The sequence below is a fragment of the Lithobates pipiens genome, unplaced genomic scaffold (genome assembly GCF_037356315.1).
Source record: "Lithobates pipiens isolate NorthernLeopardFrog02 unplaced genomic scaffold, aLitPip1_a1.2 Scaffold_18, whole genome shotgun sequence".
Lineage (NCBI taxonomy): Eukaryota > Metazoa > Chordata > Amphibia > Anura > Ranidae > Lithobates > Lithobates pipiens.
The window spans coordinates 512,034,415-512,058,905 of NW_027507758.1; the positions used below are offsets into that span (position 1 = coordinate 512,034,415).

The following is a 24,491-nucleotide window of genomic DNA, read 5'->3' on the forward strand; positions in this document are numbered from 1 at the left end:
AGCTTCCTTGTCAAACTGTATTGATTCAAATGGCTGTTTTTGTAACACTGACAAAACCAAAATCAAGTCCCAAGGCCTTAAAGGTGATTTAACTGGCAGATCCACATCACCCCTTGTTTAAAACCCCGGACTAAATGCAGTTTTTGAAATTAAAGCAATAAGGCTAAGACTTGGCCCTTAATAGTACAAGGCCAACTTCATCTCTACACCTAATTGTAGAAAGGCAAGAATTCTGCCTCTGCTATATCTCCAAGGATGTCAACCCTTGGCGTCACACCAGGAAAACACAAGCCTTCCAGACTAATGTATAGTTCTGGAAGTTTGTTTCCTTGTATTAATCAAAGTAGAGAGGAGATGAAGGTGAGGGAGCCCTGAATAGACCCTCCTGGGGAATGCCCAGCTGCTTAGCCTGCCCCACTGAGGCAGGGAGAGCTGTACTTAGCAGTCCTGAAGAGCTGGGAGACATTCCATCACAGACGCACTCACTGATCAGTACAGGGTGGCTGCTGGCCCGGCATACTGTGACGCAGACATTAGAAGCCCACTGACATGTATGCCACGGAGCTTAAAAGCTCACCGACCACCTCTGGAGCTGAGGTTTCATTGCGGCTGGCCTAGGCTCGATGGCTGGACTGATGATACTACAAGGATAAGAGTACCCAGCCTGTCACCCAGCCGACTGTTGATAGCAGATCACAGGATCATCTTGTGCAAAAAGTCAGCAGCCACATGCAGCATCCCCCATAGGAAGGGGGGGAGGGGAGATAGGGACAGGGAAAGAGGGAGGTGAGGTACCCCCAAATCGACCTCCCAGGGAATTCCCGGCTGCTCCGTCCCACCGAGGCAGGGAGAGCTGTAATTGCCAGTCCTGCAGAGCTGGGAGACATTCCACAAACCCACTCTCCAATCAGTACAGGGTGGCTGCTGGCCACTGCACACTGACACAGACATCAGTAGCCCGGTCATGTGTGCCCCGGAGCATTAAAGCTCACCGACCACCTCTGGAGCTGAGGTACAGCGTGGCCAGCCCAGCGCGTAGCTCTGACCTGCACACACTAGCTGGCCAGGTTGGGGAGACTACAAGGATAAGGGTATCCAGCCTGTCACCCAGCCGGCTGTTTATAGCAGATCACAGGATCTTTCATCTTACGCAAAAAGCAAAGCTTCTGCAGAAAAACACACAGACCAATGGGGCCGCAGGGCTCCTAGGTCCTCCTGCACTAGGCAAAATAAAACTGAGGGCTGCATGGCAGGCTGGGGGGTTGTTATCCAAGGGACCGCCCCTTGGGTGGAACTACAAGTTGTGTTTTTCATAACATGTGATGCCTAGTCTTCTCCTAAAGGTGGCGTAACAACCCAATGGCTAAGAGAGGAGCTGTGTCAGTCAGTGAATATAAGAAAAAATAATTTGACTGGACTTCCACTTTAACTTCACGCTATAGTCAAATAACGCTACAGGGTAGATCTGCTTTCCTTTCCTTTGCAAGCTGGCCGCACCTCCTGTGATCACCGGCTCCTGTTGAACGGAGCAGGGAGAGGTGAAGCCGCCTCATGTGCCCACAGTGCCACCTATCAATGCCCACGAATGCACCCCTAATCAGCGGTCATCAATTGAGAACAATTATCTGTGTACAAAACAAACTGCCTTGTATTTGATTTGATCTTTAACCACTTGTCGACCGCCACATGTACATATAAGTCATCAGAATGGCATGGCTGGGCTAATGGGTGTATGCGTTTGTCCCTTTGAATTTGCCACCATGTGGTGCATGCTCCTGCCGCAAGCTCCGAGTATTAAAGTGGGACCCATGGACTCGATGTTTGCGGGGATTCCCGCAATAGTCTCACGGAGAGGAAGAATGGGAGATGTTAATGTAAACATCTCTCTGTTCTGCCTAGTGACACAGTCACTGATCATAGTTCCATGTGATCAGTGACGTGTCACTCACAGCCACACCCCCTAACAGTTAGAACCACTCCCTAGGACACACTTGACCATGCCTATCCAGCTAGTGGTTAACCCCTTCACTACCAGTGTAATTTTTACAGTAATCAGTGCAATTTTATACAACCGATTGGCGTAAAAATGGTAATGGTCCCAAAAATGAGTCCAAATAGTTTGATGTGTCCGCCATGTCGCAGTTACGATATAAAAAAACCCCGCACATTGCCATTACTAGTAAAAAAAAAAAAAAAAAGCCACAAAACGAAAGCCCATTTTGTAGACGCTATAACTTTTGCTCAAACCAAACGTTTATTATGGTGATCAAATACCAAAAGAATTTTTTTTTTTTTTCCCCCACAAAAAGCATTCTTTTGGTATTTGATCACCATAATAAACGTTTGGTTTGAGCAAAAGTTATAGAGTCTACAAAATGGGCTTTCGTTTTGCGTCTTTTTTTTTTTTTTTCCCCCCACAAAAAGCAGACGCATTTTTTGGGAGCCAAGTCACATGGCTGCGCAATTGTCAGTTAAGTGAAGCAGTGCCGAATCGCAAAAAGTGCTCTGGTCTTTGGCCTGCCAAATAGTCTGGGGCTAAAGTGGTTTAAAAAAAAATATATAATACCCAGGAGGTGATCAAATACCAAAAGAAAGCTGTGTGGGGGGGGATTTGTGTAGTGTTGTGCGATTGTCATTCAAAGAGTTACAGCGCTAAAAGCTGGCCTGGGCAGGAGGGGGGTTTAGGTGCCCAGTAAGCAAGGGGTTAAAGTGGTTGTAAACCCTTACAACCAACTATGACCTTCAGGTAAGCCTAGATTAAGGCTTACCTGTAGGTCCAAGAAATATCTCCTAAACCTACACGGTTTAGGAGAGATACTTGCCGAAAGACAGGCACCGCTGTCTAAGGGACAGCGGTGACTTCGCTGGCTCCTGTCTCAGGTAAGTAACACATAATGGACTACTATGCGATGCATAGTAGTAGAGGTCGACCGATATGGGTTTTTCTCTGGCCGATGCCGATATTTAGAAATCATGGCGGCCGATAGCCGATATATGATGCCGATTTTTTGGGCCGATATGTTAGGCCGATTTTATTTTATTTATTTTTTTCCTTTTTTATTTATTTTTTTTAATCCCCCTTGATCTAACACACCTTTCCCACTGGGGCGTTTTTCAGGCGCTTTTGGGCTAAAAATAGCGCCTGTAAAGTGCCTGCAAAATGGCTCCCCTGCAGTCTGTGTGAAAGACAGAGTGCTTTCACACTGAGGCGATGCACTGGCAGGATCTTAAAAAAAAAAGTCCTGCAAGCAGCACGTTTGGAGTGGTGTATACCGCTCCTCCACCACTCCTGCCCATTGATATGAATGGGCACCACTGCCGAAGCGCATGCAATGCGATTTGGCAGCGGTGCTTCATGGGCGCATTTAACCTCTTCCTTGGCCACTAGCTGGGTTATATGTGCCCCACTAGCAGCCAAATAGCACCGCTAAAATGATGGTAAAGAGCCGCTAAAACTTGCGTTTTACCATCAACGCCTGCCCGCTCCAGTGTGAAAGCAGTCTTCATAAGGGATACAGAAAATTTCTTACATTTATTAAACAAAACAAACCTCCAATCAGTTTACTTGTATGTATGATTTAGATATAAAAAAAAAAAAAAAAACCTATGTATTAAATAAAAACAGGTAGTCAAAACTTTTGGACGAAAAAAAAAAAAAATGGGCTAACTTTACTGTTTTTATTTTAATTTTAAATAGTGTATTTTTTTCCCAAAAAAAATGCATTTGAAAGACCTCTGTGCAAATGCCGTGTGACATAAAATATTGCAACAACCTCTATTTTATTCCCTAGGATCTCTGCTAAAAAAAATATATATAATTTTTGGGGGGTCCAAGTGATTTTCTGCCAGAAAATACAGGATTTTTACTTGTAAGCAACAAGTGTCAGAAAAGATTTCGTCTTTAAATGGTTAAACTGAGAACTTCTACACACTGAGATGACTTCATTCATTCAGTGTAAACATTGTATCATTTAGTTCTTTTCTTGGCAGTCTGCCCAGAGTGGAGGAAAGTATTGCTATGACGACTCAGGCAACTTACACTTGACTTCTTACAGAAGTCATTTCAAAGTCACGCTGTAGTTCTAAATCGGCTTTTTATCAGCAAAATCGGCCGATTATTTAAAAAACGGCAAATATCGGCCGATATATCGGTCGACCTCTACATAGTAGTCCATTATGCTTTACCTTTGCAGAGAATGAAAGGAAGTAAACTCATCAGGGTTTACTTCCTCTTTAAGGGAAGTGCATACGAGGTGCGCATCTTTACTGGTCTAAGGACTTGATTATCCTGGGACACTCCCTGCATGTAGCAGTCTGAACACAGCAAACAGTATTTTTTTTAAACAGTGAAATACTAAATCTGCATTTGCACCTGAGCATTTTCTGCTCTTTAAACACCTGAAAAACAAGTAAGCAAAATGCCATTTCAATGGCACCAGTTCACATCTGAGCGTTTTGTCATCTGAAGCACAACGCCTGAAAAATGCCCCAAGCTCAAAAAAACAAACTTTGGGGCAGATTACAGGTGCTTTTATGCCTATAACACTGGTGACCTGAATAAAATTGTGGCAAATCATACCACTTTGAAACACTCAAGCGTGAAAGCAGCCTAAATGGCACAGCCCCTTTACATTCCACAGCCCCCCCCCCCCCCGCCAGCATACTCCAAGATAAAAAAAAAAATAACTGCCAGCCCCTTCTGTAAAAAAAATCCAGCATGCTGCTTGTACCAAAGTTTATCAACTTTGTTGAATCATCCTGCCCATACATGGTTCGAATCTGGGCCGGTCACTGCTGAACCAGCCAAGATTCAAACCTTCTATGGCTGGCTTTAGCAAAGACATGGTATTCTGCTCCCTGCATCTTAAACTCTATAGCCTCCTCCAATTTAAGTGGTTGTAAACTGTTAGACCACTTGTACCTACAGGTAAGCCTATAAGGCTTACCTGTAGTTACTGTAAATACCTTCTAACTTGCAGTTTAGGAGATGCAGTTTAGGAGATGCAGTTTAGGAGATTAGTCACTGCTGCCATCGGCACATGCGCACTGAAGGGCCCCAATCGTGCAGTTTCTTCAGTACCTTTGCCATGACTGCACAACCATGCACGGGAGTGACGTCATTACGGCTCCAGTCACAGCTTCGGAGCCCACAAACCTGGAATTCTGGTGAAAGAGGTGTGCAGTAGGAGCAGAGTGCAAGCGGCACTGCAGGGCATCGTTTTAAGGTAAGCATTTCATAATGAGCTACCGTAGTATGCGATGCATACTACCTCATTATGCCCGTCTTGTGGGGTTTTTTCCCCTGTAGGTTTACAACCTCCAAGGCTTGCTCCAGTTATCTGCAAGATCAGTTATCCTGTAGAAAACCAATACATAACATGTCTTCTGAAATAAAAGCTGCCTGCTTGCAGTCTTACAAATTAGGTTTAGTTCCAAGATATTATTGAAATTGTTTCGACCCTTACATTCTTGTATGCTTTCTACATTTCATGTTAAAACATTAGTCACTACAATGACAGCTTAATGCAAGTATGCGATTTGTCTCACCTTTTATAGTGAACTCACTGTCTGAACGAATATTAAGTCTGGTAATATTCTGACTCTGGGCCTGCTCTACTGCCCTGCAGGCTGCCTGGAGAGAGAGAAGTCCAATAATGCACATTTAGGTTAACAGTTCTAGACTATAGCAGCCAAAAACTTAACTGCATATAAATATATACTAATGCAGCATGAGAGGCAAAAAACTGAATAGTTTAAAAAGGATTACCTCAGTGAACTAGATAAGACTAAAGTCTAAACTAAAATAACATCCTGAAAATTGTATCAGTTTAAACAGTTTTACATGCCAAGTACTACGGCACCAGCATAAACATGGCATAAAGGGTTCTACCTGTATTTCAGCTCTTTGATTTGTCTGCCGTCCATCCAACCTTTCAGAAACATTGCTGCAATAAAAGGCAGAAAATTTGACAGCACAGATCAGTAGATCAACACATTACAGATCACTTAAAGTACAATGCGTTCATCACTGGTTACAAAGGATCCTGACCTCTAAGCAAATGCCACATAGGAGTAATGACATAAGCAATTTCCTCTGTCTGCAAACTCCCTGAATTCAACTGGACTGCAGAACCAGGCTGGCTTGTAGAGCTGACCCTCCCAACCAGGGCAGCCACTAGAAATGGTGCCGCCCCCTCGACCAATAACATTCTCCAGGGCCTGCTCACTTGCCATTCCATCAAATTCGCCCACTGGGCATCCCACACCCTACTCCATCCCATGTTCTCTTGCAATCCCATCTCCTACCACATAAGAGGCGGGTGTCCGAGTGGGTTAGGATGGGGAATTGTCACAGTAGACCAGTGTGACAGGAGCTGGCAGCAGAACTGGAGGGGGAAATGTCATGGGAGGAGGTCAGCAGGACAGAAGGGGGGCAGCGGGAAAAGTTTGGAGGGGGAAGCATCACATTAGAGGCAGTGTCTCAGGTTGGGGAGAGTGGGACAGGAGAGGAAGAGTCGCACACACCTAGGGAAGGACCAGTCCTCCCAGCTCTCCTGTCCAGCAGTGCCAGAAGGGGAAGCCGAGCCTGTCCCACCTCCACCGGTCCCGACCTGCACACACGTGGGATCCACCCACCTATCCTGCATCCTGACAGTCGGCCCACTCTGACAGCAGCTGCCTCATGTTAAGGCTAGTCCGGGATATGGCCTGTGATTTAGGCCCCTCGGATGGGCGGGCCCCTTACATGTGTACCAGCTGTATCCCCCTGATAGCAGCCCTGCTCCCAAGTACCAAATAAAATCCTGCTGTGCTGGGGGAATGCATTTAGTCAGTGTAAAGACAAATGCAGCCAGTTCCAAGTCCAGCTAGCTGTAAATACAAATCTATAGGTTTAATTTTAAACTGCAACCTTTGCTGCCAATCATTTGTGTTTTTCCACAGGTTAAAAACTCCCAAAACATTTTCTAAAAGCAGGCGCTAGAGAATAAAATGGTGATAGTTTTATTTTTATGTTACACATTAGTTAAACAGTTTATCAAGCAATTTTTGGGCAAAACATGACAGATCAGATTGTGCCACGTAAACGGACACCCATCATGTCAAGCTGCGTTCATCCACGAAACATTAATACCCCTAATTATCAGCTAGGGCAAAAAAAATAAATAAATAAATAAAAAAATAAAAAAAAAAAACTTTCAGCAAATTGATTTTAGATTTTTTTTCACCAGGACAGGCGCTGACAGCACCGGTCCTGAGGTGCTGCGGGCAGGAGTTTAAGCGAGGCCGGATGCAGCAGACTATACACAAGCTACGGCCTTGCCTAAAAACTCCTGCCTGCAGCACCTCAGGACCAGCGCAGTGTCAAAAAAAAAAAAAAAACAGCAATCGTAGTTTGAGAAAATAGATTTTTTGTACTCACCGCAAAATCCTTCTCTAATTCACCAACCAACAGCTCCTCTTAGCCATTGGGTTGTTTGCCCTATTACTAGGCATTCGTTTTAACACACTCAGAACTTAGGTCTGCCCTGGGAGCAGTCCCTTGGGCGCCAACCCTCCAGCCTGCAAGGCAGACCTCAGTACGCCAACAAGCAGTGTAACGCAAAGATAAAAAAAAGGAGGGGCGGGTGCTGTCGGTCGGTGAATTACAGAGAAAAGGATTTTACAGCGAGTACAAAAAAATGCTATTTTCTCTTATATTCACCGACCGACACAGCTCATCTTAGCCATTGGGACGTCCCCAAGTAGTGCCAAACTAGGGGTGAGAGAACAGCATAAAAACTTCATCCACCATGGCAAGTGGGAACTAGTGACTTTACTAGGGCTGCAACTAACGATTATTTTCATAATCTATTAGTGGATCAAATTGTTGTTCATTTTTAACCACAGTGACGGAAAAATTTGGAAATAGAAAACGTCTTAGTTAAAGGAATGTTCAGACAGTATGTGGTTTTCATTCAGAAATTATTCATTTTTAAAAACAGAATGTTAAAAACAAGTGAAAATTTCAAATAAAATTCTTTCATTCAGCGAATGTACAAAGATTTTTCATCTGAATATTCTCATCTGAAAATTGATCTGCGAGGCCAACATAAGGCTTGGTGCACACCTATGCAGGTTTTGATTTTTGCGCACGTGATTTTACTGCAATTTGCATTTTTTTTGGGCAGATTAAAAAACAAATTGCTGCAAAACTGCATTACATGATTTTCTGCAGCTTCTCCATTGAAGTATATTGAACCAATAAAGCACCATTGTGCGTTAAAAGTCCCTGACCCTTTCAGACGTCAACGTGTCCCATAGGAAACCATGTAAATTAACTGTAGTACATTTCTGCAAAAAGCACCATAAAACGCATAGATGTGAACCAGGTCCAAGACATTTAGTAACATAATGGAGTTAACAAAAACTAAAATTAGCCCTGTATAGTAGAAAAAAAAAAAAAAAAAAAAAAAAGCAGATAATCACTACTGTAAGGGCCGGTTCACACTGGGGGCGATGCGAGGCGACACGACTTGCCTCACCGCGATCTGACAAGTCGCCCCCGTTCTGTACAATGGAACCGTTCTGAGAGGAGCGACTCGAGTCGCTCCGACTCAGAAAAAAGGTTCCTGTACTACTTTTGGGCGACCTCGGGGCGACTTGCATTGACTTCTATACAGAAGTCATTTGCAAGTCGCCGCTGAGGTCGCGGCGAGGCAAGTCGGTGTCGCCTCGCATCGCCCCCTGTGTGAACCGGCCCTAAGGGGTTCATTTTTACTGTAGAACAGTGAAAGTAATATTTACAGTAGTGATTTGCTCTTTTCTGTACTATAAAGGGCTCTATTTATTTATTTTTTTATCCCCATTATATTACTGGCCGATTAATCAATTATGAAATTAATCGATTACTATTTTTCATAATCGATTAGTTGTTTCAGCCCTAGACAAACAGTGCGTGGAAAAAACCACCACAAAAACCAGGGTACCCTCAAACAGGAGTGACTACCCATAAGCGCACCAAAAACTGCGGAATGTAATGCAACAGCGCATTAAAACTTAATAGTAGTGTGTGTTTTTTATTGAAAAAAACCAGGAAAAAAAAAAAAAAAAAAAAAGGAAATATATTGCACATTCAATAGCAACTAAACAGCCACCTGCAAAACTTTGCAGCCAAAACAGGCATCAGCCGATGCACTGACAACTACCTTGTAGAACTTGGTAGAAGTGTGAACAGACAACCAGGTCGCTACCTTACACACCTGAGCGACAAATGCTTGGTGTCGGAAGGCCCAAGACATTTGAATGCCCCTGTGGAGTGGGCCATGACCAGAAAGGGGGGCACCTGCTCCTTCAAGGAATAGGCTTGTACTACAATCTGTCTGATCCACCTGGAAATGGTGGCCGACGAAACCGCCATGCCTTTCTTGGGACCAGCCACCGAAACAAACAGCAAGTCTGACTTTCGAAAGGGAGCAGTGGTATACAAATTACAGAGCCCGAACCACGTCCAGAGCGTGAAGGGCCACCTCCTTAGGGTGCTTCGGCTTAGGACAGAGATGGTAATACAATGTCCTCATTGATATGAAAAGCAAAGACCACCTTCGGTAGAAAAGACTGTTGCGGACGCAACACCACCTTATCCTTGTGGCTAACCAGATGGGGCGACTAGCAAGACAAGGCCGCCAGTTCTGAAACCCTCCTGGCCAATGTGATGGCCACTAGAAAGACCACTTCCTGGGAAAGAGTCAACAGGGGAATCTCACTGATATTTTCCAACGGTGGTTTTTGAAGTGCCGTCAACCCCATCACTCCACCCCTGCCAGATAGGCTGGCGTCCGTTGTGATCACTGTCCACTTCAGAGGTAGGAACGGTTTCCCGGACTGAATCACCTGGGACCTCAGCCACCAGCTCAGCAAGTGACTGACTCACCTGGATCTGTCGATCCAGGGACAATAGATTTGTCCCATTTTGTCAAAATCTCCTTCTGCAGGACTCTGGTGTGGAACTGGGCATAAGGTACTGCCTCGAAGGAGGCTACCATGAGACCCAGAACTTGCATGCAAAAACGGAGCGACGACCACTTGCGGCTCATAAGCAGTTTCACCGCGGATCCGCGTTTGTCTGAAGGGAGAAAAACTCGCTTCCATGGAGTCCAGCAGCAAGCCTAGGTACTCCAGACGCTGGGCCGGTACAATCACTGACTTCTTCAGGTTCAACAGTCACCCAAATACTTGCAGGGTCTGCATGGTGATCGCCACATCTTCCTCTAATTCTGAGGCAGAAGAGGCCCTCAGAAGGAGATAGTCTAGGTATCCCACGATCGCCATCCCACATTGCCAAAGCAATGCCAAAACTGGAGCAAATACCTTGGTAAAGACTCGGGGGGGCTGATGCCAGACCAAAAGGAAGAGCCACAAACTGGTAGTGGGCTTTCCCGACTGCAAACCGCAGAAATTGTTGATTTCAGACGGATATGGATATGTGCAGGTACACATCCTGGATGTCTAAGGACGCCAGGGAGTCTACTTGGAGTGCAGCGACTACTGAGCGAACTGATTCCATTCTGAACCTCTGCACTTTTACAAAGTGATTGAGGGCTTTTAGGTCCAAGATTGGACATACCCCTTCCTTCTTGGGAACTACAAACCGATTTGAATAGAATCCCTGGAAGCGTTCCGATTCTGGAAACAGTACAACCAACCCACGATTCAGCAGGTCCCTTACTGCCCCCAAGAGGGCCTCCCGGCAAGCCGGGGATAAGGGTATGCTGGAGGGAAGAATCTGTTTGGCGGCCAAGATAGAAACCATCTTGTAGCCTGTGAAGATCAGATCGCAGACCCATTGATCGAATAACCAAGAAGACCACCGGGCTGCAAACACCCGAAGGCGACCCCCCACCCAAGACATGGGTGGGGGCAAACCTTCATGCGGTAGAAATTTTATTCGCAGACGAAAAAGCTTTTTGTGAGTGGAAAAGAGGGCCCTTGGCTATGGCATGGCTCCTTAGCCTTCCTGGCCTGTGGGAGTAGGGTACTCTTACCACTGGTGGCATTTTAAATAATTTTATCCAAGGAGGCTCTAAAGAGCTGGTCGCCAAGGAAGTGAAGACTTGCCAGGGCTTTTTTGGATGCCTGGTCAGCAGACCAGCATTTTAGCCCAATCAGGCTCCTCAGCACCACAGCCAACACTAAAGACCTAGATAACAGAGGGAGAGTATCCAGGGCCGAGTCACAGATGTACTTAAGGCCTTGCACTAGTTGGTCTGTTAGTTCTACACACAGACAGGAGAAGCCTGTTGCTCTCCCAATTCGCGGTGCAAAAGTTTTGCCCAGTCAGTGTCTGCAACACAAGTGCAGATGCCAGTACTGGTCACACGGCTGACCCCCACAACCATAAACAAGGAACGAGCCACTGCCTCGGCCTTCCTGTCTGTGGGATCCTTGAACGCAGCAGTCCCCTCAACTGGGATCGTGGTTACTTTATTTAACCTGGATACTGGGGGGGGGGGGGGGGTCCACCATTTTTTGAGAAGGCCCCCCTCAAAAGGGTAATGCACCACCATGTATTTGGGGACCGAAAAGGTCAGTTGCGGGCGACCCCATTCCTTGTAAATGAACTTGTCAAAATAAGTCAGATACGGGAACACCATAGGTGAACGTGCTGGCTTACAGGACCCAAAAGGGGCCGGTACATCAGCAGAGGGATCTGCTGGCTCCTGAATCTTCAGGGTATCACGCACAGCTGTGATAAGTGCTCCAACAAGCGCTTTGTCGCACCCGGACGGGGACCCATCCTAACTGTCTTGGTCAGTGTCTGACAAGACAGAGCCGGTGTCACAAGGCTCAGTAGGACCCGAGTCTGCGTCAGAGCTCTCCCCAGGGAACTGGGGGGCAGCCTCCACTTTAGTGCCCCTTTCTTCCCATGCACTGCCTCCATCTTGGCAACAAACTAATTGAGGACCGCCATCAGGGTGTCCAAGGGCACTGCGCAGTCTGCAGGTGACCCAGTTGCAATTGCCTGGATTTCGGGGGAAGAAACACCAGTTTCTGAAGCAATGCTGACCCTACCCCGTCTCCCACCCAAAGGGAAATTGGGACAGTGACAGTCCCACCCTCCTTGCTGCCGCTGGCTGAGGGGCTCTTTACTGCTGGACTCAGCACCCTGAGGAGTTCTGCGCTATCCAACAAGCAGTGCCTGTAGTCCCTGTGGGCTGCCAGGTGCAGAGGAACAAAAGCTGTGTCAGTGGTAGCACATGCTGCTGCTAGAGAACACTGAAAAATGTGTTCAGGCTTCCAGAAAATGGCCACCAGTATCCTGTATAGATCACTAGGAAAATGGTCGCTGAAGCCTAGGAAAGCATGCTGCCCTTGCCCACACCTAAAACGGCCGCCAAAGCAGCTTCATGAGGTACAGGGAGAAAATGATGGCCGTGAACACAGCGCTGTACAAGACATCAGTAAAACCTCAGACACCTTCCAGGGGCATGAAGAAGGACCCAGGACACCGCTAGCCAGCGCAGGCCCCTAACCCAAGTGAGAGCCCCTGTATAGACACACCACTCAGCAGCCACATGCAGCATCTCCCCAGAGGGGACGGGGGAGAGGGAAGATATGGACCCCCAAATCGACCTCCCAGGGAATGCCCAGCTGGTCAGCCCCGCCGAGGCAGGGAGAGCTGTACTTACCAGTCCTGAAGAGCTGGGAGACATTCCATCACATGGAGCTGAGGTTTCGTCGTGGCCTGCTGAGCGCGTAGCTGCAGCCTGCACACACTCAATGGCTGGACTGGGGAGACTACAAAGATAAGGGTATCCAGCCTGTCACCCAGCCGGCTGTTGATAGATCACAGGATCATTCATCTTGCGCAAAAAGTCACGCTTCTGCATAAAAAAAGCAAGGACCGATAGGGCCGATGGTTCCTAGGTCCTTCACTAAGCAAAATAAAACTGAGGTCTGCCTGGCAGGCTGGAGGGTCGTTGCCCAAGGGACCGCGCTCTGGGCGGAACTAAGAGTTCCAAGTGTTGTGTTACAACTAATGCCTAGAATCTCCTAGTAATAGGGCAAACAACCCAATGGCTAAGAGAAGCTGTGTCGGTCGGTGAATATAAGAGATTGCCCAGCTCTATCAGCTATGCTTTAAAAGTCCTTACAGGCAGTTAAAGAGTTAACCCTGAATAATGTCCCTAGAATTATTGTATTAATTCCAGCACACAAGTTGTATATGTATAGCACAACTGTAACCACACCCAATGCATGCGTTTATGTAGGCAAGTGTAGTGGGGGGGCTTTAAAACCATTTCCTGATAGGATAGCCCAATAAAAGCTGGGGGGGGGGGGGAACAAACCCCCATTCCACCGCCTGTAGAAGTGATTGAGTGGCTGTATAGCTGCTTGAATCACTTCCACTAAAAAGAATCACTGGCTGAAAATTGATACCAGGATAAGGCACCATCCCAGTAAAGTTACTTCAACTGGAGGATGTCATGACGTGGTTAAAGAGTTTAGCTACTAGACCCAAGCAACCATTTTCTTCATATGGTCCAATACCAAAGCCAAATAAGACTTACTGTGAACTGCCATCACCCCAGTAAACTCCAACTCCAGCTCTTGCTCCATATCTACCATTGCGGGAACAGCATCCATCAGTGTAAACCACTGCTGACCTCTCTGCAAAAGGAAATACCAAATATTCGGTTAGTACAAGTGAGAACTGACAGTAGATTTCCCAGGTACTTTTGAATAATACTTGCTGCTGGTATATTTGTGCATAACTGTTGTCTAGTGTAGTTGTATAGAAATTGTTAGTTCAGGACTAGCCTTGGTTAAGAGGTTACTTTAGTACAAATGGCATGTTGAGTGCACAGCAGGTGAACACATGTACAGGAGTACAAATATACAGAAGTACACTTTAACCCCTAAACACAACACTATAATTCGTAAGGGATTCTATGGCACAATTGTTTGTTTCAAATGGAGACTGCATACACAGCACAACAGTATTTCCCCAGCCTGCAAATTCAGAATAGGTGTACCTCTTTTTAGAGGGTAGTCACGCTCTTCTACAAAGTTCTGGGCTTCTTTGTCTGTTGAAAACTTCTTGTATCTTGCGGATGGATATCGGTCCACTTGCTCTCTGCATTCATCCCTGGAATTATAAAATTGCTCATTAGTCTTAGTTCATGTCAATGAATATATGCATGTCTCCGCTCAAGTCTTGCTCTTTTCATCACACAACCCAAGCGCTGGCCCCTACAGCCTGCCCCCCAAGAAGCCATGCTTGAGTGCATCTTACATTTTTTATACAATTTCAAATGGCCCACATGGAAAGGTCTTTGTAAAAGACTTTAAGTTACACCTCAGAATTACAGCTTGCAGAGATCACCAAATCCCAAGGCAGGCAAATGGGCCATCTTTTTCAGCCACTCATGAATCCTCTAAGTGAATCAAGGCTGAGGGACAATGGCTTTTTGATCCAATCAGAACAAGATTATGTTGACAAGGGAGAGTCAGTCTTACTTTACTGACCAGTTGTAGGCATTAAAAAAAATAATCTTTCAATAGGAAAAAGCTCTCATAAGCAGTTCAGCCACATACTTGCTGGCTGTCCAGGATTGGCCTGTCACAGCCGACGGTCTGCATGCACTACTTGGCAGGACTGGGGTGGCCACAGGATTTAATCCGTTCAGCCCGGCTGTTGATTGAAGGTCTCTGCAGAAAACCCAAGGGCAGTGCATTGATGTGATCACCTTTATCACATGGTGCTGCAATAGCCAGACTTAACTGGCAGGATCAACAGGTATTTGTGGACCTTTGCAGGGGAACTAAAGGGAAAGTGCAGAAGCACCAACATTCTGGAAAGTCAATTGGCCCCCATCCAAAATTTGCCATAGTATGATATTCTCCTGACATACAGGTGGTTAAGGTGAGCGCTAACTCCCACACTGTACATTTCACCAGATTGCTCATAAACAAGGAGGAAGGCGGGGGAAAAGGGCAAATTAAAATAGCATTAACAGTCACAATAGGAATAATGACAAGAAAACAAGCCATAGCATATGAAAGTTCACATCATGTAGTTAAAGAAACCAGCAACTGTAGAAGGCAGCCCCGTTTGAAGACCAAGAAGCAGCAAAGCAATCTTCTACGAACACTGGAAATGGAAACCGAGGCACCACTCTAAGTGCCGTATTAAAAGTACGTTAACCACTTAAGGACCCCGTATTGCCAATGTACGTCATTACAATGGCACAGGCAGGCACAAGCACGTACATGTACGTGCCTGCCTTCCAGCGGGTGGGGGGTCCGATCAGACCCCCTCCCGCTGGATACGGCGGTCCGTTTCCCTCCAGGAGCGATCCGTGATGAGGGGATGGCCGTTGGTTTCTGGCCACCCCCTCTCGATCGCTCCTGGCCAATGACGAACTTCCTCCCACTGTGTATTGTTTACACAGGAAGGAGGAAGTGATGTCATTCTCCTCGGGGCGGTCTTTTTGACCGGACTACGAGGAGAAGACTAAAAGTAAGTGCACCAAAACACTACACTGACACATAGGTACACAAGCCCACCCCCCCACCAGTCACAGTGTCACTGATTGCATTGATCATTTCTTTACTGATCAATGCATTCAGTGTCAGTTGTAAAAGTAAAAACTGTCAGGGCAGTTAGTGTTAGGTCCAGGGTAGCCCCCTATCACCCCCCAATAAAGATTTAACCCCCTGATTGCCCCTAGTTAACCCTTTCACCCCCTTTTGCCACTGTCACTAAGCGATCATTTTTCTGATCGCTGCATCAGTGTCGCTAGGTAGCTAGTTATTTTTTTTAGGTTCACCGCCAGGTTTTTATAGCGCTAGGTACCCCGATATACTACCCAATAATGGTTTTAACCCCCTGATTGCCCCTAGTTAACCCTTTCACCAGCGATCACAGTATAAGTGTCACTGGTGACGCTGGTTAGCCAGTTAGTTATTTAGGTTCCCCGTCAGGTTTTTATATAGCGCCAGGGACCCCCATATACTACCCCAGGGCTCGACAAAACCCGGTCGCATTGGCGACTAGAAATAGCGACCTCGCGCCTGGGGCAGCACAGCTGGGGGTATCCTGTCTCTGTGGACCCCCCCAGCGCGATCGCGCCGGGCCGTTCCGCCGGCGGCCGAAAATTTAGGCCGCGGCTTTGAGGCCTTCTGCGGTCCTATGATTCCTTATGGAATCTGGCGCCCTCTTGTGGTCGCCGTTGGTATGACAGACCAGTAATTCTAATGAAGCTTCCTCTGAGTGTTTTATATTACCTGCCTTTTCTTCCCTTTATTTAGAACCCCCTAAACATTATATATATTTTTTATTCTAACACCCTAGAGAATAAAATGGTGGTTGTTGCAATACTGTCTGTCACACCGTATTTGTGCAGCGGACTTACAAGCGCACTTTTGTTGGGAAAAATAATTTAGTTAATAAAAAAATAAGACAACAGTAAAGTTAGCCCAATTATTTTTTATATTGTGAAAGATAATGTTACGCCGAGTAAATTGATACCCAACATGTCACGCTTCAAAATTGCACCCGCTCATGGAATGGCGACAAACTTTTACCCTTTAAAATCTCCATAGGCGACGTTTAAAAAAATTCTACAGGTTGCATGTTTTGAGTTACAGAGGAGGTCTGGGGCTAGAATTATTGCTCTCGCTCTACCGATCACGGCGCTACCTCCTATGTGTGGTTCGAACACCGATTTTATATGCGGGCAGGACAGGGCGCGTTTAAAAATTATTATTTTTTCTTCTTATTTTAACTTTTTTTTTTTTTTTTTCCACTGTTCTTTTAAAAAAAATGTTGTGTCACTTTTATTCTTATTACAAGGAATGTAAAAATCCCTTGTAATAGAAAAAGCATGACAGGTCCTCTTAAATATGAGATCTGAGGTCAGAGAGACCTCGGATCTCATATTTACACTAAAATGCAATTGAAAAAAAAATTGTCATTTGAAAAAAATATATAAAATGTCCCTCTAAGAGCTATGGGCAATGACTTGGAGACGGGGTGGGGGGGGGGGGGGGGGGGCAGGGACGGGGGGGTCGGCGACGGCGCTGCTATCTTCCCCTCACTCGTCTCCATGTCAGGCCAGGGACAGGTCCGGATCGCCGTCACGGACCTGGCTCCTAACTTTTTAAGCTGGCTCCTAGATTCCAAGCAAATTTGTCAACCCCTGTACTACCCAATAAAAATTTGAACCCCCTGATTGCCCCTAGTTAACCCTTTCACCACTGATCACCATATAAGTGTTACGGGTGACTCTGGTTAGTTTGCTTTTTATAGCATCAGGGCACCCACCATTTATTACCCAATAAAGGTTTAACCCCCTGATCACCCGGCGGGTGATATCAATTAGGTTTTAGGGTCAGGGTCTGCGTCGCCCCAGGCAGCACTAGGTTAGTGCCAGTACCGCTAACACCCACACGCAAAGCATACACCTCCCGTAGTGGTATAGAATCTGAACAGATCAATATCTGATCTGATCAGATCTATACTAGCGTCCCCAGCAGTTCAGGGTTCCAAAAAAACGCATTGTTAGCGGGATCAGCCCAGATACCTGCTAGCACCTGCGTTTTGCCCCTCTGCCCAGCCCACCCAAGTGCAGTATCGATCTATCACTGTCACTTACAAAACACTAAACACATAACTGCAGCGATCGCAGAGTCAGGCCTGATCCCTGCGATCACTAACAGTTTTTTTGGTAGCATTTTATATTTAAATCCGGAAGGCAGTGCTTGGTTTTCGGGGTCCCGTACGTGGCTAGGCTCCCAAAAAGTCCCCCACATGTGGTATCCCCGTACTCGGGAGAAGCAGCAGAATTTATTTTGGGGTGTAATTTGACTTCTGCCCATAGCATGTGTGAGCAATATATCATTTAGTGACAACTTTGTGCAAAAAAAAAAAAGTTTGTAATATTCCCGCAACTTGTGGCAAAATATAAAATATTCCATGGACTCAACATGCCTCTCAGTAAATAGCTTGGGCTGTCTACTTTCCAAAATGGGGTCATTTTGGGGGGTTTTGTGCTATTTTGGCATTTTATGGCCTTCGAAACTGTGATAGGTAGTGAGGAGTTAAATCAAAAATTTGCACCTTTAGAAATCCTGAAGGTGGTGATTGGTTTTCGGGGTGCCGTGCGCGACTAGACTCCCAAAAAGTCCCACACATGTGGTATCCCCATACTCGGGAGAAGTAGCGGAACATATTTTGGGGTGCAATTCCACATATAACCATGGCATGTGTGAGCAATATATCATTTCGTTTTTTTTTTGTTGTCATTATTCAATCCCTTAGGACAAAAAAAAAAAAAAAATATTCAATGGGCTCAACATACCCATCAGCAATTTCCTTGGGGTGTCTACTTTCCAAAATGGGGTCATTTGGGGGGGGGGGGGGGGGGGGTTGTACTGCCCTGCCATTTTAGCACCTCAAGAAATGATAGGCAGTCATAAATTAAAAGCTGTGTAAATTCCAGAAAATGTACTCTAGTGTGTAGACGCTATAACTTTTGCGCAAACCAAAAAATATACACTTATTGACATTTTTTTTTACTAATAAATTTTGCCCTCAATGTATGACTAAAATTTAGTTTATTCGATTTTTCTTATAACACTTATATAAAAAGAAGAAAATATATTTTTTTCAAAATTTTCGCTATTTTTCCATTTATATCGCAAAAAAAAAAAAATAAAAAAAAAAAAAAAAAATCGCAGAGGCAATCAAATACCATCAAAAGAAAGCTCTATTTGTGGGAAGAAAAGGACGCAAATTTCGTTTGGGTGCAATATTGCATGACCGCGCAATTACCAGTTAAAGCAGCGCAGTGCGAAATTGGAAAAAGACCTCTGGTCCTTAAGGTGTTTATTGGTCCGGGCTGAAGTGGTTAATAAAAAGTTAAAATTTGGTACTCACAAAATTACACTAGCAATACGCGTGTAAACAAGAAACTGCCAAACATCCATGGAGTGGAATCATTCTGTGAACTGGAGGATGGTGGCATTCAGTAGAGCAAGCTGAAAAACATACATTGCTGACACTTCCAGTCGGTGGAACACACACCGACAACCAGGGGAATGACATCACTTCCAGGTGCTGGAGCAGATTGACGAATAGGCCACGCGTTTGCGGAGCTACGCTCCTTCCTCAGGCCTAACGTGGGCAGTGATTGAACCGGAGTTATATGGCCAGGAAAAGGTCCAAAAAGCAAATCGGGGCCTTTTCCTGGCCATGTAACTCCAGTTCAATCACTGCCCATTGTTTACAGGCCTATTGCTAGTGTAATTTTATGAGTACCAAATTTTAAGTTTTTATTAAAGCACTCTTATTACTGCACTTAGAGTGGCACCTGTTTCCATTGCCAGTGATATTTTCCTGATCACATCCAAGATGGCTGCCTTACCATTTTCTCCAACAGCAAATCAAAGCTAATAAAACCAAACTACAGGTTTTATTTCACTTATTTTGGTGCAAACGAACCATTACCAATATACAAGCCCGCTGTCAGCAATCTAAAAAGTATCAGCTACATACAGTATACATCAAGGCGTTCTGGCAGGAGCACAGCAACCTGCTGTGCCCAGGACAAAATAGTCAGGCTGTTCAGCCATTCACAGGATGCCTTGTATTATTTTTATGAATATAAGGCTTATTCTGTTTGGCTAAGGTAGCGTTTGGGACACCTGCCTCTGCACCTCAGTCAGAGAAAGCCTTGTATACAGCCAATATGGCAGCTAGTTGGGTTAAGCACACATTCTGTGGGCGCAAATTTAAATCAACTTGTCAAAGTTGACAGGCTTATATGCTTGAAACTTGCTTATTAAAGTCAGTGGACCCATGCCACAACCAAGTGCCAAATGCTTGGCTCATGGTTGTGTTGAAAAATTCCCACGCAAAATCTGTGTGATAGCTAAAACACAGGCATATAGGAGGCAGCAGCATAGCCTCCTGAATGCCTGTAAACCTTTTTATAGCTGCCCAAGACAGCTTATTGGGAGTGCTTAACACTGCTCATGTGAGACACCTCAATAGTGCTGAGAAATTTGCAGGCACATTCAAAGCTTCCTCTGGTACCGATAGCTGCTACCAGTAATGTACACAGTGAAGGAGAGATAATAGGATTTTTGTACTCACCGTAAAATCCTTCTCTGAAGTTCATAGACAGCTCCTTTAAATCTTGACCGTAGGGTTGTCACGCCACCTTCAGGAGAGGACTAGGTAAAACATGTAAAAATAGCAAAACTGCATAGCACCGCCCAGGGGGCGGTCCCTCTAGCTATAATCCCTCAGCCTGCTTCCTGTAGCTCAGTACATCAACAGACGGTACAACGTAAAAATAGGAGGGGTGGGTGTGTCCATCAATGAACTTCAGAGAAAAGGATTTCAGACACAGCTCCTTTAAATCTTGACCGTAGGGACGTCCAAGCAGTATCAAAACGAGGGGTGGAAACAGCAATACATAACTTCACCCACAACCAGAGGCATGCCTCAACAGTGTTGCCATCTGAAACTACCACATCAGAACTTGCAGCCAACGCATGCATCAAAAAAAATGTACACAAAGCTTTTAAGAAAAAAATAAAAAAAGTGTAAATTGCACCTTTTACACAGCCGCCTGCAAAACCTTGCGGCCAAAGCGAGTACCCAAAGATGCTCTTACTTCAGCTTTGTAGAATTTTGTAAAAAGTGTGAAGAACGGAAAACCAAGTCACCGCCTTACACACCTGGGAAACACACTTGATGTTGGAAAGCCCAGGAGGTCCCAACTGCCCTGGTGGAATGGGCCATGACAAGAAAGGGGGGCACCTGCCCCTTCAAGACATAAGCCTGGACCACGATCCGTCTGATCCACATGCCCAACAGACCTTTTTTGCCGAAAGAGTGACTTCCAGAAGGGAGCCGAAGCAGACATATACCCTCAGAGCCCGCACCACATCCAAGTAGCGTAGGGCAAACTGTTTTGGATCTTTTAGCTCAGGACAAAGGGATGGTAACACAATGTCCTCATTGAAATGAAAAGTCCAAACCACCTTTGGAAGAAAAGAGAGAGAAAAAAAAAAAAAAAAACTTTCTGGGAAAGGGTCAACAAGGGAATTTCCCTGATGTTCTCAAACAGCGGTTTCTGAAGCGCCGATAGCACCAGGTTCAGATTCCACAGAGGTAGAGGCGGTCGAACCGGAGGGACTACATGCCGAACCCCTTGCACAAAGGTGTTTACCAATGAGTGAGATGCGAGGGGGCATTGGAAAAGACAGCCAAAGCTAATATCTGTCGATTGATGGTGCTTAACCACTTCCCACCCGGCCAATGTATATATACGGCGGGTGGGAGCCGCCTGCTCCTGATAGGACGTTCAGGAACGTCATTCAGGAGCAGCGGGATCGCGCGCGCGCGCGCCCGCGCAGCGGCGCGATCCCGATGTGCTCGTGTCACCCGGACACGGCACATCTCAGATCGGCAGGAGGGCTCTGTGATTGGCCCTCCTGATCACATGACGGCCGTGTCCAATCACGGCCGTCATGTGATGTAAACAAACAGCCGGTTGCTAGGCAATCGGCTCTCCTCTCCTCACACGGAAGTCACCGCTGAGAAGAGGAGAGCAGAACGCTGCAGCTGGCTGATGATCAGTGAGTATGGGCTGCTTTTCACAGCTTTTTACTCACTGATCATCAGTGTAGTGTAAACACACAACACACCACACAGTGAAAACACAGTCCCCACATATGTCCCCAAAACACACATGTCCCCAAAACATACATGTCCCCAAATAATAAAAACACATGTCCCTAATAATAAAAACATGTCCCCCACATATGTCCCACTAAAATCACATGTCCCAATGATTATCTGCACACATATGTACGTGATCACCTGCACACATATGTACATGATCATTTGCGTACATATGTCCGTGATCACACAAACCAATTATTATACACTTAACGGAATTTTTTTTACCAAAAACATGTAGCAGAATACATTTTGGCTTAAATTTATGACAAAATTTGATTTTATTGGATTTCTTTTCAAATAGAAAAAAGAAAATATTGTTTTTTTCCCAAATTTCCGCTTTTTTTGCGCTTATATCGCAAAAAAAAAAAAAAAACGGAGTCGTGAATAAATAACACCAAAATAAAGCTCTATTTGTGCGAACAAAATGATAACAATTTCATTTGGGTACAGTGTAGCATGACCGCGCAATTGTCACTGAAAGCGCTAGAGCGCTGAAAGCTGAAAATTGGGCTGGGAAGGAAGGGGGTGAAAGTGCCCTGTATTGAAGTGGTTAAGGCGGGGATTGACAAATTTGCTTGAAATCTAGCAGCCAGCTAGAAAAGTTAGGAGCCAGGTTTTTTTCCCAGCATGCCCAATGGCTGGCTTCTGTTGAACCAGCTGGCATACACAGGCCAAATGGCAGCCAGTTTATTAGACCAACCAATGTTGCCCGGCATTCGGCCCATGTGTACTAGGCTTGATGTGTGATGGGCAGCAGCTCACTAGGGAAGGTATATATGGGGTGGGGGAGGGTATATACAATAGGATTATATATGGGGTGGGGGAGTGTATATATGGGTCCGGGGAGGGTATATACAGATATCACATACCTGGTTTCCTTTGTCACTTCTCAGCACATGGATTTTGGTTCGGTCACATGTTTATGAAGTCAGTGCAGCTTGAGGTGGGCGTAGCTTGTGTGATGGAAGGAGATGGGGGAAGCGGAGTTGGTTTCCAGGAAGATAGAGTGGGCGAGCTGGGGAGGCAGAGTTGGTGGAATGGAAAGAGATGAAGAGCCCGGCCACCACCAGAGGGCACCAGTTCACCCGATGTAGGCCTCAAAGGCGCGGCCTCAATTACCAGCTGGCGCGGCATCTTAGTCCACGCACCCGCGGGCCGGATTGGGAACAAGACACCTGACCCAGTGTAGCCCAGGCGCCAGGCCGTTATTTCTAGTCGCCAATGAGACCTGGCGCCTGGGGTTTGTCGAGCCCTGGCTTAAGGCAAGTTTCAGATCCACTCCTAAAAACAGCAGGATCCTGGAAACAGAATAGGTGCGGACACCACCCCACCTCACACATTGAGATATATGCCTTCCATGCAAGATGGTAAATCTGAGATTTCCGTGCCCTCAGCATAGTGGAAATTATAGAGCCAGACAGACCTTGGCGCTTTAGCACCTGGCTTTCAACAGCCATGCTGTTAAAACCAGCGCCGGTAAAGCAGGATGGAGTATCGAACCTTGCATTAGGAGGTCTTCTCACATAGGCAACTGCCAAGGAGCATCCGCTACCAGGCGTACCAAGTCTGAGTACCAGGGACACTGGGGCCAATCAGTATCACTGGAATCCCCTCGGCCTCCACTCCGCGAAGCAGACCTGGTAATAGTTTGAGCAAAGGGAAGGCATAAATTAGCCGGTATCGCTCCCATGGAGCCAACCCGTCTGACGCATCTGCCCAGGGGTCTCTAGTCCTGGACACAAACCTACACACCTTTCGATTGAGCAGAGGCCAAGAGATCCACATCAGGTGTGCCCCACTGCAGGCAAAGTCTGAACACCTCTGGATGCAATGACCATTCTCCTGGGTCCAGCATCTGACTTAAGTAATCTGCCTGCCAGTTTTCTACGCCCAGGTTGTACATAGCTGACAGGGCCAGTAAGTCGCTCTGCCCACCGGAGGATGCGAGACTTCTTGTGCTGCAGCCAAGCTCCTCGATGGTTGACATATGCCACTAACATGGCGTTGTCTGACTGAATCCTGATCGGATGCCCTTGTAGCCTCATTGACCATGTGGAAAGACAGCCTGATCACTCGAAGTTAGAGCACATTGATCGGCAACTGGGATTCCTCCTGCGACCAGAGGCCCTGGGTCGACCGTACCCCCAGCACTCCACCACAGCCGGTCAGGCTGGTATCCGTTGTGATCACCGTCCAATGAAGAGGAAGGAACTATCTCCCAGACTGGAGAGCCAGAGACCTCAGCCACCAGAGAAGGGAGTTCCTGACTAACTGGCTCACCTGAATCCAACAATCCAGGGATAACTGAGATTTGTCCCATTTGGATAGCATCTCCCTCTGCAAGACTCGGGTGTGTAATTGGGTGTATGGTACTGCCTCAAAGGAGGCTACCATGAGGCCCAGAACTCACATGCAGAAACGCAGCGACAACCACCTGCAGTTCATCAACTTCACTGCGGCTGAGTCTGCAGTTTGAAGGTAGAAACACTCTTGCTTCCACGGAGTCCAGCAGTAAGCCCAGGTACTCCATGCGCTGAGTCGGCATCAACTGTGACTTCTTTAGGTTCAGCACCCAACCAAACTTCTGTAGAGTTTGCATGGTGATCGTCACATCCTCCCTTAATTCTGAGGCGGAAGCACTCTCGTTCCCACGTTGCCTCAATAGTGCCAGAACCGGAGCCAACACCTTGGTAAAGACTCAGGGTGCTGATGCCAGGCAAAAAAGGGAGAGCTAAGAATTGGTAGTGCTCTTCCC

The 24,491-nt window shown here is 46.2% G+C and overlaps 1 protein-coding gene across 1 annotated transcript in view; it reads right to left on the reverse strand.

Moving 5' to 3' along the window:
• LOC143990238 (ribonuclease H1-like) overlaps positions 1 to 24,491 on the reverse strand; it is a 54,743-nt gene that overhangs the window by 25,548 nt on the left and 4,704 nt on the right. Inside the window, exons 2-5 of the mRNA XM_077490329.1 lie at positions 14,013 to 14,125; positions 13,548 to 13,647; positions 5,891 to 5,945; positions 5,548 to 5,632 (exon numbers count right to left, since the gene is read on the reverse strand). Coding sequence (XP_077346455.1) covers positions 5,548 to 5,632; positions 5,891 to 5,945; positions 13,548 to 13,647; positions 14,013 to 14,125 — 353 coding nt within the window. The remainder of the gene's footprint in view (positions 1 to 5,547; positions 5,633 to 5,890; positions 5,946 to 13,547; positions 13,648 to 14,012; positions 14,126 to 24,491) is intronic.